The sequence below is a fragment of the Hyperoodon ampullatus genome, assembly GCF_949752795.1.
Source record: "Hyperoodon ampullatus genome assembly, chromosome: 10".
Taxonomy (NCBI): Eukaryota; Metazoa; Chordata; class Mammalia; order Artiodactyla; family Ziphiidae; genus Hyperoodon; species Hyperoodon ampullatus.
The window spans coordinates 74,160,548-74,178,878 of record NC_136923.1 but is presented as its reverse complement, the minus strand read 5'-3'; the positions used below and the strand labels follow the sequence as shown (position 1 = coordinate 74,178,878).

General features: G+C 53.9%; 2 protein-coding genes and 1 long non-coding RNA gene across 4 annotated transcripts; 2 read left to right on the top strand and 1 right to left on the bottom strand.

Annotated features, from left to right (window-relative positions):
• The first annotated feature begins 666 nt into the window (after positions 1-666).
• Positions 667-2,044, top strand: LOC307058681. The gene is made up of 3 exons (XR_013811102.1): positions 667-888; positions 1,314-1,439; positions 1,864-2,044. It is a non-coding gene; the product is annotated as an uncharacterized lncRNA (long non-coding RNA).
• On the bottom strand, positions 1,211-11,775 carry KLC4 (kinesin light chain 4; the record flags this gene model as incomplete). Of its 2 annotated transcripts, XM_079712268.1 has the most annotated exons (15): positions 1,211-1,758; positions 2,628-2,691; positions 3,046-3,161; positions 3,463-3,603; positions 4,200-4,308; positions 4,489-4,559; positions 4,773-4,825; positions 5,025-5,124; positions 5,439-5,612; positions 5,853-5,954; positions 7,207-7,294; positions 7,734-7,944; positions 8,552-8,633; positions 10,285-10,515; positions 11,518-11,775. In XM_079712268.1, the coding sequence occupies 15 exons, from the start codon at positions 11,773-11,775 to the stop codon at positions 1,708-1,710; spliced, it is 1,851 nt and encodes a 616-aa protein (XP_079568394.1). In that variant the 3' UTR covers positions 1,211-1,707. The 2 variants fall into 2 exon arrangements, with proteins under 2 accessions (XP_079568394.1, XP_079568395.1); XM_079712269.1 differs by lacking the exon at positions 10,285-10,515.
• Positions 11,776-13,736: 1,961 nt separating this feature from the next.
• Positions 13,737-17,204, top strand: MRPL2 (mitochondrial ribosomal protein L2; the record flags this gene model as incomplete). The annotated part of the gene is made up of 7 exons (XM_079713072.1): positions 13,737-13,832; positions 14,973-15,141; positions 15,690-15,831; positions 15,941-16,056; positions 16,133-16,243; positions 16,522-16,595; positions 16,956-17,204. 7 exons carry the CDS (start codon positions 13,737-13,739, stop codon positions 17,166-17,168), a joined length of 921 nt encoding a protein of 306 aa, XP_079569198.1. The 3' UTR covers positions 17,169-17,204.
• Positions 17,205-18,331: the final 1,127 nt, after the last annotated feature.

Genomic DNA, 18,331 nt, shown 5'->3' with positions numbered 1-18,331 from the left:
GCCGGAGTCAGAGACCGAGGCGTCCCGACCTGGAGCCGCGCGCGCCCGGTACCTCCGAGCCGTCGCGCGCCGCCGCCGTCTCCGCCGCCGCCGCGGTCAAGCCCCGCCCCGCGACGCCCCCTCGACGCCCCCCTCCCCGCCGCTGTGGGGAGGAGCTCCTACTTGGGGGAGGGGTCTGGAGACGGATGGGGGACAGAGAGTAGGAAGCCCTGGGGGAGTGTGGGGACCTGAGCGAGATAGGGGAACGGATGCCGTGCCTACCACCTAGTGTGCAGGGACTCAGGGGACCTAAAGTGACTTTTGTGATTCCGTGGCTCCTGGGGAAGATCGTGGTTTCTGGGCTTTCCTGAGGGCTGTGACCAACAGTTCCCCCAAATTCTCCGGGTTGGGGGGAAAGGGTGGGCTCTGGCTCACTTCTCAGCAACCTGAAATCCGGAGGGAGATCCAGAACAGAAGGGTGTCCTTGGTATCCCCAAGCAAGGTAAACTGGAGATACTGTGGAGCCCCAGGAGAGAAGTAGCCTGGAGAAGAAGAGGACCAGTGCATGGCTAGGGTCTGGTTTGGCCCTGGACCAATCTGAACCCAAAGGTAGAGAGAGACTGGGCTCTCTGAACACCAGGCTGAAGGCTGTTAAACTGACAAATTCATCCCAAGTCCATCTCCAGGCAGTCTGGGCTGTGTCAGGGCATGGCCAAGTCTCCAGCTGTGGGGAGGCCCAGTACAGCCCTTGTTCCAGGCGCCCCCCACCCCCAGCGCCACCACCCCCACATTCTTTCTTTGTTGTGAAAGCAGCAAGGGGTGTAGGAGGCGGGTCAGGAGGAGTCAAGCTTTGGAAGATGGGCCCCAGCTGCTGCTGGGCCTCCAGGATATGCCGAGAGGGTATGGATAGTAAGTGCCTCATCCCCCTCTGGCTCCAGAGGGCCCCCCAGGCCTGCTTAGACCTCCCTTCCCCCAAGCAGCTGGGAGGAGGAGGGGCCACCACAGAGGGCCTCACAGGCCAGGAGCAGTGGCGCCAGGACTCCAGGGTCCTGCCACATGGCCGCCACATGTCCCTGACAACGCAGTCCACAGCACCTTCTCCTTGGGTTGTGGGCCTCCCCCCATCCCCCAGACGCCTGCCTGCAGGCCCTGCTGGAGAGGATACACGAACAGGGGAAGGAAGAGAGGAGAGATCCAAGAAGCAACATTCCTCCTATTGCCCCATCCATCACTGCCCCTCACCCTTCTGTGAGGGGCCCCAACACCACCCTTGCTTCCTACCCTCTTCAGTTAGGACTCAAGTGGCTGAATGGTTACCTGATTCTTTTATTTAGGTAAAGTGAAATACATGGACCTGAAGTGAGGCAGCAGAGGGAACAAGAGAGGCCAGGGCAAGGCAGGTTGGCTGGCCAGCCCCAAACCCTCTGACAGAAAAGCCAGCAGCAGGCTGCATCTCTGAGGTGCATACCTGCTCCTTACCCACTCTGGGGCCCCTAGTAGTAGAGCTAGCTACTCTAGAGGACCACAGGGTGGGGAGAGGATGTCCTGAGGGTCCTTCCTGAGGGGGATTCCTGAGGAGGGAGCTGAGACCCTAAGGGCAGCAGCAATCTTCTGGTTAACCACTCCCCCTTCACTGTCCCACCTTGGGGCTGGAAGAGCCAGGAGCAATAGGGAATGCTGTGAGGACTGTGTGGGGGACCCAGCAGACCTGGGGGGGTGGGTTGAATGTCAGCTGCTTGAAGAGAGGTCCATACTGCTGGCACTGAGGCCTCGGGAGACCTGAAATAGACAATAGCATGCCATCAGCCCAGGGACCTCAGCCTCCCAAAGACTGTCCCCTGGAGTCTTATCCATCTCATGGCTGCAGTCTCTCTCTGGACCTAGGATGGAGCCTGTAACCTCAACCCCAAGCTCTGGGCTTTGTTTAGTCTTTGCTACGATTTCCCAGAAGGCCACAATCTGGTGGAGAAAATACCTGGAAGAACCACATGAATATTGGCATATACTTTGAATGTGTTGATACAGGTGATCGTTTCCCATTAAAATGTCATTGCTACTTCTTTAACAGAGACTCATTTCTTGTTATATAACTTGTACAGTCTTTATACGATCTCTACAATATCATGATATAAAAGTGCTTCGGGGTAACATTATAGAGACTAATTCTCATCAATACATCCTTTGCATAATTTCTCACTGACATCGCTGATAAAATAAAGCAGAGAACTCTTCTCCAAAAAAAAAAAAAAAAAAAAAAAAAGTCATTGCTGTTTTCTCAAATGGAGATGAGTTAATGCTTTTTTTTTCTTTTTCCCCTCTCATCTACTGCTGAGTCCCCAAGGTGAGGAGTATGGTGGCTATAGGGGGAGAGCAATTAGTATCCCCAAATCATTCCTGAATTATTCATAATTCCAAAGTACCCATTTAGAGAACATTCATTCCTGTTCCCCTCCTGATTAATTTATTTGCTACTATCTCTGGCCCGAAACTGTCCCTTGGCGGTCACCACCCCCAACAAGCTGCTTGATTCCTGTCTGCCCACCTCCAATTCCCTGGCAAAGCCTTCATCCCAGATGACTCTCCCCTCTCCCCACTGGGCTTATCCTTTCTTTCTCACCCACCAATACACTCACGAGCACTGCTCTCACCTGGAGGGGTGCTGCACTGGGTTGGTTCAGATAGTTCAAGGAGGCCGCCCGCTTCATGTTGCTGCTACAATGGAAAAGAAAGAATCCAGGCCTCTTCTCTTCTCATGGGTGGCCCTAACGCTTGGGACTCTTGGGCACCACCACACACACTCAGATCATTGCCTCCCCACCATCTGACCCCGCCCCCCCGCACACATACACGCACTCTCTTATCTTTATCAGTCACCAGCATCTGCTCAGGTACTGTTGTCCCCGCACTGGGGCACCCATTTTTCCCACACTCTCTCTCCACAGCCACCCCAGTGACCTCCTCCACGTTTCTCTCCAAGATTCTTCTCCTCCAGAGATGAGGGGCCAAGCGGAGTTGGAGGCCAGGGCTCACCTGCCTACTCTGCCATATCTCAGTCTCAGTGTGTACCTGGAGGGCCGGGGCTCGGTCCCCTGGAGCTTCCTCACCAGGAGTTCGCTGCTTCTACGAAGCACATCTCGGATCTTGCCCAGAGAGCCGCTCCTCTGCAGGGCCCCACTGCCATCCTGGCAGAGAGGGACGGGGAACAGAAGCTAAAGGGATCCCAGGCAGACTGGCCTCTGAGTCTACTCCTGCCATTTATTCTGCACACCTCCCCCTCCCCCCAAAAGCCCAGTGACTGAAAACAAGAGCCTGGTCAACAGGTGGCTTGCAGAGAGACCCCTGAGAGGGATGGGCTAACTGAACTGGGATGGGGACAACGTCCCCTCCGACACGCACGTCCTACACGCATCCTACAGGCTCAGAGCCTCTCACCACCACCAGCAGGAGAGGCAGGAGAGATGAAGGGGCGATGATCAGACTTACCCCTGACCACTCCACAGCCACTGAGGCATCTTCACCTCCCTCGAATTTCACACTGCCCCCAAGGCCCTCCTGGGAGGTCCTTCCACTGTCACCCTCCCCAAGCAGCTCAGCCACCTTGGTCTGGCTGATAGGGTCAGTGCCCTGGAAGGAAAAGGAAGGAGCTGGGACTTCCCACTTCTGAACTCCTCAGGATGGGGCTTCCAAACTTTTTCTCACCATCAGCCGCAATAAAGAAAACATTTTTCTTTGAGACTTCCCAGTACACACATACTGGAAAGGAGACACTCACCTTTTCTATTTGCAATGCTTTCCTACATAAAGATACACATCGATCTTTAGCCGAGGCCCACACTGAATTGATTTCAGGACCCACTGAGTCAAGACCCTCAATTTGAGAAACTCCGATTCAGGGCTCCCCTCAACCACAACCCTCTCACCCACACTGCCTGTGCCCCGCCTCAGAAGACTCTTCACATTATCAAAAGGCAGGGCTTCCCATAATAGTCCCATTTAGTGAAGTGAACCTTGAACTTGGAGTCCTGACCACAAAGGGCAGGTAGGGGGTAAGAACACACTTAAAAAACCACCACAGTCACAAAAGAGTCTCACCTGCCTGTCCTGTCTTCCTCCTCAGCCTCTCCCCTTACCCTTCAGAGAGTCACAAGCAGCCTCAGTGGTCCTCCATCCTGTCCCCAGGGCCCTACCTTGCAGACCTCCTTCCCCTCTTGGTCTCTGACCTGTTTCCGGGAACGCAGAGCGCATTCCTCCAGGGTCTCAGCTGCCTCCAGCTTTCCCTGGCGCCTGTACAGAGCTCCGAGGTTTCTCAGAGTCGTGTTTACTGTGGGGCTGTGGCAGGGGAGACCAGGGAAGGAAAAGAAGATGGACTCAGAAAACAAGCAGGAGAGAGAGGGAGCAGAGCTAAGGCCGAGGGAAGGTCCGAGGGAAGAGGGGAAGGTCCAGGAAGCCGGAAGCCGGGCTTGGATGGAGGGCATCGGAGGCCAAGCCGGCTGCTCACCCGCAGCTCACCTGCTCACTTTGCAGGCCTTGTACCAGCCTCCATACTCGGTGTAGGGCGTGCTGCCCTCACGGTGCCGGCTCTGCAGGAGGACAGAGGGGGAGGTGAAGCCAGAGATGAGAGTACCGAGACACTGGGGTACAAGCTGGCGCAGGGCTGGGGTGCAGGCTGGGCTGGGGAAGGCACCATGCACCTGGGGCTGGTGCTCGGATGGGAAATGAGGAGCTGGGCTGGGGCAGGAGTAAGTCAGAGGCCCTGGTAGCCTCGGGTTCCCCAGGCTGGGCCCCCCACTCACTTTGCTCATTTCCTCCCGCTCCTCTGCATGCATCCAGATGGGCTTGTGGTCGTCTGGGGGTGATACATGGGATGGGGTGGCGAGGTTAGAGAACGGAGCTGGACAGTACGGGGGGGCCAGGACCCAGAGGCCGACAGGGCTGGACTAAAGGGGTCTGGCTCCCCCTTGGGAACCACTGTGGTCAACCCCCCGACCTTTGATCTGCATTTCCTTTCCTCCCTGAAGCTCCCTGCCCAGGCCCTCCCCACTCACCATCCACAGGCCCAAACTCCTGCACATGGGCACGGGTCAGGATCTCTTTGTAGAGTGTCTCAGCCTCAGCATACTTCCCTTGTTTCAGGTAACAGGAAGCCTGGGGGCAGGAAGGCAAAAACACAGGAGCAAGAGGTAGAGATAAGGTCTTGGCCAGGCGTGGGATTTCCACTTCTTGGTCTCTTTATGACTTTCCCCAGAGATCCACCTCACACCTCTTTGTCTAGCTGCAGGGTCCGGGGTGTTCCCACTCCACTCCACTCCCAAGAGGCTACGGAACTTCTGCCTTCCCACGGGAAGGAAGCAGACCCCTCAGCCCCAGAGGCAGCCCCAGAGCTGGGCACAAAGGCGATGAGGTCAGTGTACCAGACTATGATGCTTCCCCTTCCCTCCTCCCACCACCTTTGCCCTCACCAGGTTGTTCTTGGTCCGGGCTACATTAGGGTTGTCCGGCCCCAGCTGCCCCTCATAGATGGCCAGTGCCCGCCGGTAATAGCGCTCCACAGCCTCATACTTGCCCTGGTTTTGGCACAACAGGGCCAGGTTGTTCAGCTGCTTTGCCACATCTGGGTGGTTGGTGCCCAGGACCTGGAGGAGTACAAAGGACAGATGGCTGTGATTATGTGTGTGCTTGTGTGTGTGTGCGTGTGCATGTGTGTGTGTGTGCACGCGCCCATGCAGGGAGCAGGGGGAAGGGAATGATGGAACAGGGAATAAGGCAGAGATGGGGGTGAGACGAAAAGAAGTGAGGGGCAAGGGTAGATCAGAAGAGAGATGGTGGAGGAGGGGTCATCGCAACAGGGAAGAACAGGCAGAGGGCACAGGCACCTTTTCTCGAATCTCCAGGGCCCGCTGGCACAGCGGCTCCGCCTCCTTGTATTTGCCCCTCTTGCCATAGAGCACAGCCAGATTGTTGAGTGTGGCAGCCACCTAGGAAGACAGGCCCGCCCCCATCAGAAACTCATGCTGCAAAGGACCTTGAACAGCAGGGCCCCATGCTGCACAATGCCCAGACAAATGGACTCTGCCACCCGAACCAGAGGCAGCGGAGGGGAAAGTACTGACCCCCGTGGCTCTGAGGTTCTCCATGGGGGTGGCATCACCCTCTAAATAGATTTTTAGACATTTCTGGAGGCAGGGGTTTTTTTTGGTTGCCATAAATATTGGGGGCCTTTGGGGAGGCAAGGATGCTACAGACTGCCTGTGTGGGACAGCTCAGGCAACTTTTCAATGTCCTGCCAGACTTTCAAACACTGAATATAAGCTTTGATGCTCGGTGGGATATCAAGACAGGAGTTATGTTTCCTGAGAGACATCATCCCTGCCTATCACACGTCATAACACAGGGAATTCTTTTCCCAAAGTCAGCTCAGGCATCTTTTGAATGTCCTGCCAGACTTTCAAACGCTGAATGTAAGCTTTGACACTTCGTGGGATATCAAGACAGGAGTTATGTTTTCTGAGATACATCATCCCTGCCTATCATGCATCATAACACAGGGAATTCTTTTTCCACAGTCAGCTCATTTTCAAAAATATCTTATTTCTCATTGTCTCCACTTTGACAAATCTAGCATTTGTCTTGGCATGCTATCCCTACTTAAGGTTATTTCTCTCTCTCTCTTATCACAGACAAATAAATCTGGTTCATTATTACTTATTCTAACACTGGATTTTAATCTTGCATGCGCCAATTCTTCTGCTCTGTCATTTTTCTAATACGTACTTCTATGTAGAATGACTTACTGGTTTTACTTCTTCTAAATCTAAAGTTATTCAGTCATTATATATCAGACTACTACATTATGTCTTCTAGCATTGTTGCACTCAACACAACTGTTATTGTTTTGCATTTTCATTTTACTGTAATGTATTATACATATTATTTTATTATAAATTACTTTCCTTGTTTCTCTTTTATATTAATAGGGTATCATTCAACTTTTGAGGAAATTATACGGGTAGCTTGGTTACATTATCTACGAGTTAAGTTTTAGGCAAATATTCATTATAAGAAGGAGTCATTGGGTCTCAGAGAGTTGAGAACCACTGGGAACGGCAGACAGAGCCTGGGAGAAATGAGTCTTCATGCCTCCCTCCTGAGAAGCCCCAGGGAGTGGGCTGAGGGAAGCAGATGAACAAGCTGAGAGAGCACAGGGGAAGGAGAGCAAGGAATACTGACAGCAGGGTGGTCCCGGCCCAAGGTGCTCTCCCGGATGCTGAGGGCATCATTCAGCAGGAGGGCAGCTTCCTTATACTTATTCTGGTCCCTGTAAGAGGACAAAAGTGGCAAGGGGTTAGCCCGAACTCCGGCCCTAAGCCATCTCCTTACTTCCTTCCCTTTGGGACAACTGAGGTACATTTAGGGATTGGGGCCCCCCCCCACGAGGAGACAGGAAGCCTGGTGGGAGCAGTGAGAGGGGTTCACTGACACACGCTGAGAGTTGCCATGCCCAGGGAAGGCCATAAGGCATAAGATGCAAGAGAAGAAGATCCTCCCCAGAGGAGAGATGAGAGAAGCAAAAAACCTGAGGGATGAGTATTCTCTGAGGTCGGGGCTCAGGTATGAAAGAATAAGAGTCTGGTATAGAAGAAAGCCCCCAGGTGGGAGGGAGAAGAGGTTCCCTGTGGAGAGGAGGAATGAGAGCCAAAGGCGGATCAAGGCGGGAACGTGGAGGCAGGTTCGTGCGAGGAGGAGGCCGTACTCACCGATACACCAGAGCTAGGATGTTGAGCATAGTGGCCACGTCGGGGTGGCCACGGCCGGACGTGCGCTCCAGGTCCTCCAGTGCCTGCTTGCAGAGTGGCACAGCTACCTCATAGCGACCCTGGGCTGCATACTGGATCACCAAGTTGTGCAGTGTCCGCAACCTCGCCGGGATCTCATAGCCACTGTGCTGGGCACCCGGGCCACGGGACACTACACCGTCACAGAAAAAGACGGGAGACTTCCTCAGATGACGCTGCCTCTCCCTTTGCTGTCTGCCCTCCCCACCCCACTCCAAGACTTGTTCCGTGCCTGTGCCTACCCCCCACCAGGCTCCCTGCATAGACCTGCCTCAACTGCTACTCTTTTGCCTATTCCCTTGCCCCGTGCCCATCACAATCCCATTTGTTCACCCAGTCATTCATTCATTCAACAAACTACTCAATAAGCATGAGGCATGGGCTGTGCCAGGGATACAAAGATAAGAAAGACCTGGTCCTTTCCCTTGAGGAGCTCATGCTCTTCCCCTCCAGGGTCACTCTTCCACTCGACTGTGAACTCCTTACTGGCGAGACCTGTGTCGTGCTCATCTTCATCTCCCTGGTGCCCAGCACAGTGCCTGACACAGGCTAAGTGCTTAATACATGTTGATGAATAAGGGGGAAGCCGAGGAAATCAAAGTACTGGTCCCTGGCCCATCTCCAGCGGAAGTGGAAAACCTATTCCTGGATGGTGAGCATCCTGTGTTCAGGGTAGGCCACAGCTGCGACCAGCCTCCTCATGCCCTCCCTTCACCCTCCAACTCCAGAGGCAGACTCACAGCCATTGCTGGGGTCCTCTTCCTCCTCATTGGGGAAGAGGTCATCCAGGGAATCCTTGGAGGCATCACCTTCCTTCTCCTCCTGGAAGGGAAGAAGCAGCATGTCTGGGCCAAGATAGCCTCCGTAGCCTCTTCAAGCCCCCTCTAAACCATGAAATCATTGACAGGTGGGGCCTAGGACAAGTCCCTTGTTCATGTCCCTGCCCCTGGGAAGGCCAGCATCTGTCCCGCCAAGCTTAGGCCTCTCTTGTTCATAAAAAATGAGAGATGGGGACCTCCCTGACAGTCCAGTGTTTAAGATGCCGTGCTTCCACGCAGGGGGCACGGGTTCGATCCCTGGTCTGGGAACTAAGATGCTGCATGCCGCACGGCACGGCCCAGAAAACAAAAAATAACAACAACAACAAAAAAAACAAGAGATGCTTCAGCCAAAATGTCATGACTTTCCCTTCCTTCACATCCAGAGAGCTTCCTTCCTTCCTAAGCACCCTCACCCTCCACCTCTTTCCCCCTCAACTCTTGTAATTATAGTCCCGTGTTGATCCCTGTGTGTTTACACTGATTACATGTCTGTCCTGGCTCACCTGAGGGCAGGGGTGTGTCCTATCTTATTGACACGAACCCAAAGTGTCTAGCTCAGCCTGACACCCTTCATCTGCCACCACTCACTCTGTATGTAGTGCCCAGTCCTCACTGAATAACCTACTTTCACACCAGGCAAAAATGCTTCACCCCACCAGGCACTGCAGCCTTGTACAAACACTTTCAACTCTCCTGCCCAGATTCACCAGTGTGTCCCATACGAATCATCCCACTTTCCCTGGGTCAGACCACCTTTCCAGCCCTGGCACCTTATCTATGAATCTATCACACACACACACACACACACACACACGCACACACACACACACACACACACACACACCGGTCTAGAAAGCTCCTCCCTCTCCCTCACAGACGACCAAAATCCATCCCAATTCCTAAACCAAATAAAAAAATAAATAAAATCACATTTTAAAAATCCAACCTAAATCTTGCCCATCCCTGTTCCCCGCCTCCTCTGTGAATCTTTCAGACCATTCCAGCCCCCAGGAACCTATCTCCTTGGGAGCCCTCCCACACTGACTGAACCGCTCCTCCAGCACTGGGCACTTGCTGTTTGTGTTGTCACATACGTGTTCTCACATGTAAGCCTTGTTCCTACAGCTACACTATAAACTCAAGAAGGCAGAAACTCTCTTTTGTAGTTCCTTACATCTACCTGCCACACATCTTCTTGCATTGCCTAAGGCACAGAGATACAGAAATGCCTGTTGAGTGAGGGTTAAATTCCACACATTTTGAGAGCAAATTTTAGGACTTGCTCAACGGGGCTGCGCTTTCCCTAATTGCAGAGCTCAGGATTCTGAATTGGAATTGTCCAAATGCCTATCTCTCCCCCCCAAAAAAACCTATTATTGTCAGAGCAGGAGCTCTGCCTTGTTTACTTTGCATCCCCAGCAGAGTGCACTGCGCCTGACATATAGTAGTCATTTGATGAAATGTTGCCTGAATGAGTGACCCTTGTTTCTCCCTTGCTGTCTTCTGGAGTTGGTGTCAGGACCTGAATTCTGCCAGGTGGGGGCAGGCTGGGCAGGGCTGCTGGCCCTTGTGGATGATGGAGCAATTGCCCCCACGTTTGTGGTCACTCCCAGCTGTCCGCCCCCCAGCCAGCCTCGCCTGCACATGCTCACCGCGGTGTGCCCATCCTCGTCATACTGACGCAGCTGTCCCAGGAACTCTAGGTGCTTCTTTTCCTCCTCCAGCTGAGCCACGGCCTGTTCGCTGCGCTGCAGCCGCTGCTGGGTGCCTGCCAGCTCGTCCCGGAGCCACTGGTTCTCCTGGCACAGCCGCCGGACCTGAGCCCGCAGCTTCTGTTTCTCCGACTCCACTGTGCTCAGGTGGTTGGCCAAAGCCAGCATCACCTAGGTGGGCAATCCTGTGAGCGCCGGGCTCTGGATAAGAGTGTTGAGGGATAGGCGGGAGAGAAGCCGGCAAGACTGGCAGGGGCCAGGAGGCAGGGTTGGGTAGTGATGACTCTACCTTCAAAACATACCCTGAATCCAATTTCTCACCACCTCCAGAGCTACCGCCCTGGGCCAAGCCACCATCAAGTCCCACCTGGATTATGAGAATTGCCTCCTCACTGGCCTCCCTGTTTCTGCCCTTGTTCCCCTAGAGTCTGGTCTCAACCCTGCAGCCAAATGATCCTTTTAAAATGTTAAACCACATCACTTCTCCACTCAAAACATTCCAATAGCCTCCGTCTCACTCAAAGTAGAAGCCAAGTCCTTACGATGGCCTACAGTTCCACAGGATCTGTCCCCTGCCTCCACCACCTCTCCAACTTCATTTTCTATTTTGCTTGCCCTCATTCACTGTCCTGCAGCCACACTGGCCCCTCAGTGAACTCATCGGGAAGGCTCCAGGTCGGGGCCTTTCCACTTGCCGTCCACTCTGTTTAGGATGCTCTTCCCCTGTTTACTGTATGACTCATTCCCTCATCTTCAAATCTTTGCTCAAATGGCGCCTTTTCAATGAGGCTTTTATTGACCACCTTATCTCAAACTGTATCCTCTCCCCATACGCCCCAGTCCCCTTCCTTGCTTTATTTTTATCCTTTTATCCTTAACAGTTATCATTGTGGCATACTGAATCACTTATTTCTTCGTGTATTGTCTGCCTCTCCCAGCTAGAATGTAAGCTCCAAGATGGCAAAGGTTTATGGCTGTTCTTGTTCAGTGATGTGTCTCTAGTGTCCAGGAGAGTAGTGTCTAGCACATGGTAGAAGCTTAATACATATTTACTGGGTGAATGAATGCAAGCAATTATTAGGACAAGGGGATCCCGAGTGACCTCCAAGCCCTAATCAGACAACTGCTCCTCCATCTACCCTGGGCCACTTGGCACCACCTCCTCCCCCTCACCTGGGCCTCACTCAGCCCCAGCTCGATGTTTTCCATGGAACGGCGCAGCTGCCGGGCCTTCTCATGCACCAGCCCTTCTTCATGGCCTCCCTGCTGCAGACACTCGATGGTTTGGGAGAGGCTTTGCAGCACAGCCTGGTGTTCACTGTGGAGGGCCTCCAGCCCTTGGCTCACCAGACGAGTGCTCCCCAGGATCTCCTCCTGGCTGAGCCGGTGCCCTGCAGGCTCATCCCGCTGTCCCAATACCAGGCCCGACATCCTGGCTGGGGGACCTTGCCTGGGCTACAGAGAAACAACAGAGCTCAGGTGGGGTAAAGATTGGAAAGAGTGGCTGAGCGCCTTGGGCGGGAGGGATCCAAATGAAGGGACAAGAACCAGTAGGGGGGGACCCTGTGGCTTAATTGGAGAGAGAGAGTGACCAGTGGGTTGGCAGCCTGTGATGACACTAGACACAAAGCTAAGGTCGTGGGAAAGAGAGAGGGAGACAAATTGACTTGAACGAAAAACTGTAGAAAGAACAAAGGTGCTGAGAAGTAGCAGAGGGATTTAGAACTAAGGAACACAATAGAAAAGGAGCTGGAGAGAGAGCTTGGGTTAGGAAAAGGAATCAGGAGTGTAGAGACAGCACTATAGGGAACACAGAGGGTGTCTGAGAGAGCTGCAAAGAAAATCGAGTTAAAGCAGACCAGAGGTATGCAGAAAATAGCGCAGAGTTTTCAAAAAAGGGGAACGAATAGGTTTCAAAGTTAAACCAAGAAAGAGAGGGAGAAGAAAAAGAGAGGAGCCTTCATCACAAGACCCAGATGAGAGGGGCCTAGAGGCTCAAAGTCTTCAGGTTGCATCACCCACGGGGCTAAGCCCAGCATCTCCAAACCTGGTCAGCTCTGCCTCTTTCCCCACTGGCCTGAAACCCCAGGTCTCAGGCTGTCTTCCTACTTCCTCAAAAGGGCCTTGTTTCTCATCTTTGAAGTTTTCTTACCTGTATATAGCCCTTGGTTGTGGTGTTCAGGCAGGAGCTCAGAAGAAACTCTGTTCAAACAGCCAGGAACTCAGAAGGATCTGCCCTGCCCAAAGTCCAGAAGCCCAGAGTTCCCACCCCTTCTCTCACCACTTCACAGCCACCCAGAGGACCTGGCATGGAGCCCCACCCAGGACAAACGCCCTCCCTCCCCTGCCTACAGGTCTTCAAAGACTACCAATGTCCCTCCTCCTTCCCCAAGCCAACGTCCCACCCCAAGCCTGGGGAGCTATTTTCTCCCAAGAAGGGAGTTAAGATTTGATCTGAGACCTGCGGCAAGGGGCGTGTCTGGGAAAGGGTGAGGAGGAAGACCTGGTCACTCCTAACCCAGTCATTTCTATGGTTTTGTGTCTATCACGATCACATACTAACAGGCTCTGACAGGAGTCACCTTAGGGTACCTCCCAGACGCCCGATGATGCAGGGAAGAACGGCAAGTCTGCTGAGCGGCTGCGGGATCACAGGGAAACGCGGCGCTGGGAGCTGGTCTCCCGGGCCTGGGAATGCGGTGGAGAGGTGTCCCAGGCTGTCGACCTGCCCTGAGGCCCAGGGTGGGGATAGAGTGAGATGGGCAGGGGTGACGGGAGGTGGTGCGGGTGGACGGCCGAGGTCCGTGTCACGGACGAGGGCCCGGGACTGACAATCCCGAGGTCACTGAGTCAGTCTGTAGCGCAGGGGGCGGGGCAGGCCGTCTGTCCCTCTGTCTGGACGCCGAGGGGCGGGAAGAATCGCGGGGGGGGGCGGAGTTTTTAAGGCTGACTGGAGTTGTGTAAGTTCGGTCGGAGAGGCTCATTTGTTCATTTGTCTGGGAGTGCAGGAAAGAGGTAGCGAGACTTCAACTCTCAGCCCCAGAGGTACCCTCAAAGACTCACCCGCAGTCCGTCGATCTCGCTGCCGCTCTTGCCGGTACTGCGCCTTTAAATCCATCATGGCTGCCGCTCGAGGCAATTGTTTTGACGGCTCCAAGGGGCGGAGCCTGTTCCACAGTCACGCGACCTAAGAGCCACACGGGGATTGGCTCTACCACGAGCAGGGAGCGTAAGAGGTGTGTGTCCAGCTTTGTCTCGGGTTCTCTGACCGCCTCTTTTTACGTCATTAAGGAGCGACAGAACGGGGACCTGTTAGCGTCATCCAGTAGCACCAGGCGGCCTGGCTAAAGGTAATGGTGGCGTGGTGAGCCAAGCTGAGCCTGGTCCAACTCATGGCCCTGCGGGCACTGACCCGCGCTCTTGGCTCTGTGAGCCTGACACCCCGGATTGCCGCCGTCCCCGGCCCAAGCCTGCTCCTGGCCTCCCAGGTAATCCACCGTACCCGGGAATGTGGCTGTTTCCGTTCGGGCAGCCGGAGAGGGGGACTCCAGGAGAAGCGAGGTGGGGGATGCGAGTCTGCTTAGGAGTCACGCCGGCCTGTGACCTTGGATAAGTCACTCTCAGCCTCAGCTTTCTCCTCTGTATAAGTGTTGCTATCTCACAGGGTCCCTGGATTCCTCAGACAAGATACTGGAGGTGAAAGTGCTTTACAGACAAATGTACAGGTTTCAATAATAACTAACACTTATTGTCTCTCATAAGCCAAGCATAAGTAATAGACGTTTTAAATAAATGAATTCCTTTCAATCACTTTATAAATTAGTTATTATATTCCCATTTTACAAATGAGAAAACATAAGTAGTCGAAGGTCATACTCCATTGGTGCTAGGTAATTTGGCTTCAAAGCCTGGGCTCTTAACCATTATTATAACCATTAAGGATGAGTTACTACTGAGATTAGAGAATTCAGGGCAAGATACCAAGAATAGGAGCCTAACATGAAGATATCTCAAGGTTCCTAGTGGGCGACTGGTGAGTTACAGAAAAGAGAAGTTAAGTCTTACCTCCCCTGGACCTTTCAGACTTATGGTAGAGTTTGGCAGATGCATACTTAAAATTCAAAACCAAACCAGCCTACTTTGTGAAGTGCTGGGAATTCAAAAGGGAACAAGACATAAATGATCTCTCCCCTCCATTCGTATCTGAAAAACTCTCAGAAACATGCAGCAAAATGGGCAAAAGGCATTGATGGCAATGGTGGTACATGGGTGTATGGAAGTTACCAGCCCTGGAGAAGGGAGTTGTTTAGGGAAGGAAAAGTTTCTTGGAGAAGGAGAGTTTTGAGCCAAATTTGGAAGAAGGTGCACCAAGGGGAGAACATTCCATTGAAGGAATACTTCAGAGGTGAGAGGATCAGATGAGGAGAGGTAATCAACACACATACACCTAGATAAACATTCCGAACTGGTATTTGTGCAAGCTGTGATGGGTGGAGTTTTTGGATAGCTGGTCTGGGACTTCCAGGAGGAAGGAGGCTACAAGCTAAACTTTGTGCCCTCTCCCTTGGTTCTCTGAAGCTTTTCCTTCAGTTAGCTTTCAAGTGAAAGAGATTTCTGTTTATCTCTAGGTGACAAACAATGTCCTTCTTCAGCTGCCCTCTCCCTCGATGTTGCTTCCCTGCCGCCCAGTCCTTACCTCTGTGGCCCTTAGTGCTAAGTTTGTGTCCTGGAAGAGTCGTACCAAGTATACCGTTATGCCAGTGAAGATGAGGAAGTCTGGGGGCCGAAACCACACAGGTGGGAGCAAGGACAAGAAGATTTCAGCAGTAAAGGGCAAAAACATGGTAGGATCCTAGGCCTGTATTTTGATACAGGCAGAGGAATGTAATTAAAAAGCATTTATTGGACTCCTGCATGTAGTACGTGTGTAAGAGTAGAATACAAAGCAACAAACAAGTGGTCTGTGCTTCTAAAGATAATGTAGGTAGTTGAAGAAAACTGGACGTACTCAGGAAGTTATATGACATTTCTCTTCACACCCTTCAAAAATTGACAATAGTTGAAATTGAACACGAGTTACATGGCTCTCAGTAAACTTACTGAATTTTGTAATTTGTAGAGACTTTATCTGGATGTTTTATACAATTTCAATATCATAATTATGTTTTTACCAAGCTCCATGTAGGTGTTCACCCTCACCCCATTGTGCTGTGCAAATTTTTATCATTTTCTGCTTGTGTCATAATGTTGGGGAGCGCTGCTCTCTGCCTAGGATGGGTCTGTTCCCAATGCTGGGAACTGACTCGTCTGACCAGGGTCATGTCCCTGCACTGTCCTGACCACAGGCCGAATCCAAGTGCACGGTATTGGTGGGGGCCACAAGCAACGTTATCGAATGATTGACTTTCTGCGGTTCCGGCCCGAGCAGGAATCCAAGCCAGGACCCTTTGAGGAGAAGGTCATCACTGTCCGCTATGATCCCTGTAGGCAAGTTTGGGATGTGAGGTGGTAGTATGGCTGAATGACTGCCCTGTGGCTTTTCAGGAGACATGAGGCTGCCTAGATGGTCTGCTTACCTGTGCCTCACTCTGAACAGGTCAGCAGACATAGCTCTGGTTGCTGGGGGCAACCGGAAACGCTGGATCATTGCCACAGAAAACATGCAAGCTGGAGATACAATCATGAACTCTGACCACATAGGCCGAATGGCAGGTAAGAGATGGCTGCCAGATGTGTGTGGGCTGGGAGGCTGCAGGGGTTCTGGTACTGATGAAATTCTGTCTTTTAGTTGCTGCTCGGGAAGGGGATGCACACCCTCTTGGGGCCTTGCCAGTAGGGACCCTCATCAACAATGTGGAGAGTGAGCCAGGCCGGGGTGCCCAGTATATCCGAGCCGCAGGTATGAAGAAAGGAGCTGCTTGGGATCTTACAGTTTGGAAGGCCAAGGGGTACCTGAGGTTGCAACTCTCTGAACCCATGGGCCCACATCTGGTCCACTGGCAGAGAAAAAGAAGGAAAAACAAGGCTGAAGAGGTGCTTGTGTTTTGACCTAAAACCTTACATGTATCCTGCTTCAGTGTTTCTCCTCCTCAAAGTGTGTGTGGTGTGGCCCCTTGGAAATCTGCCCCCCACCTCCTGCTCTGTGGAGGGTCGCAAAGCTGTTTCTCCCTTTCCCAGGGACCTGTGGTGTGCTGCTACGGAAGGTGAATGGGACAGCCATCATCCAGCTGCCCTCTAAGAGGCAGATGCAGGTGTGTGTCGGGGGTGCAGGTGCGAGGGATCAGCGAGGGAGGAATTTTTGGAATGTACCTAACCGGTCCAGGATAGCTCCCAGGTGTTTTATGTTGAGAACTGCCTCGAGCTGGGTCTGTCCTTTTCTGCCATGTGACTAGGCGTGCCTTGTCAGGCTGGCACCATGATGGAGTAGGGAACAGTGCCTTTTGTTTTCAACTACTGTAGGACCTGCACTCAGGTTCAATTATGTCGTGCTTTCCCCCTCTCCTCTCCCTTCTCTTCTCGAGTGTAAGAAGTCTCCCAAGAGTCCATGCCCTCAACAGTGTCAGGCTCTTTCCCCCCATGGTGCATTCCCCTCCATCTGCTTTCTCTTTCAGGTGCTGGAAACGTGCATAGCAACAGTGGGCCGAGTATCCAACGTTGATCATAACAAACGGGTTATCGGCAAGGCCGGGCGGAACCGCTGGCTGGGAAAGAGGCCCAACAGTGGGCGATGGCACCGCAAGGGGGGCTGGGCTGGCCGAAAGATCCGGCCACTGCCCCCCATGAAGAGTTACGTGAAGCTGCCCTCAGCTGCTGCCCAAAGCTGATATCCCTGGACTCTAATAAAATGTCCCCCATTTTAATCCTTCTGTCTTTTTTGGGAGGGAGGAGGTACATACTGGATGAGGGGGGGCGCGGGGACAGAAGCAAACAACCGTTGGCCGAAGGAGAAAGGAAAGAAAAGTATGGGGCAAACACGGGCCGTTCCCCTCTCATTTCCAGTGCCCCCCCCCACCTTGCTCCGTGCCTTTATATGTAATGGAGGAGGGGGGAATAAATGACCTCCAAAGTCTTTTCCAATTCTGACTTCGGGAAGCGGGGAAGGCGCTTCCGGTGACAGGAGGAGGGAGACGGAAAGGAAGAGGAAAGGGCGGAGGAGGAGGTGCCGCGCGTCGCCGAGGTGGCACCGGCGGCTCCGCCCCGGCGCTCTCCCAGGGCCCCTAGCTTTCCGCTGGGCCTGGCGGAAATGAGCGGCGGCTCCGGGCGGGCGGGCGACGGGCCCCCAGAGCTAGGCGGGCGGCGCCGCTGGTTGGCGACAGGCCCCGCCCTGCCAGGCCCCGGAGGCCGCAGACCCGCGCGCAGGCCGGGAGCTGGCAGCGCCACGCCCCCAGGGCGTTCGATCCCGCGCGCCACGCCCCCTGCGACCGCCTGTCCTGCGGAAACACGCCCCCTCCCGCCTCTCCGCCTCGACCCCTTCGGGGGGCCCAGGCGGGGCCCAAATCTCTGCCAGCGCCGCCGCCATAGCCTGCGCCGCGTCCTTAGCTCGGCGAAGGACAGGCCTCACGCCGGGACCCCCATCGACTTCTGAGGTGGCCACAGCCCCGCCGCGGCCCCCCGCCCCGAGCCCGGGTTTTCCTCCGCCCACTCGCCCACCGGGCCTCGCGCCCCCGATTCCGCCGCGCCTCGGGATTCTTGTTTATCTGGCCTAGCCCCCTCCCCCGCACCTTGCCGCGCGCCCCTGGCTTCTCCTGTCTTCGACCCCGGTCCTACAAGCCTCGCGCCCCTCACCCATCGGGTCTCCTGTGCACCCTGTTCGGGGCCTCACGTCGCCCCCACTGGCCTTGCTGCTTAAGCGCCTCCAATCTTGGGCGCCTCCAGCCTACCAGCCCCTTCTCCCAGCCCGTCGCGCCCTGCGCCCTCACTCCACACCAGGTCTCTGGGTCTTTTGCCCTTGCAGACTCACTCTCCGATGCTTCAATCATTGGAGCTA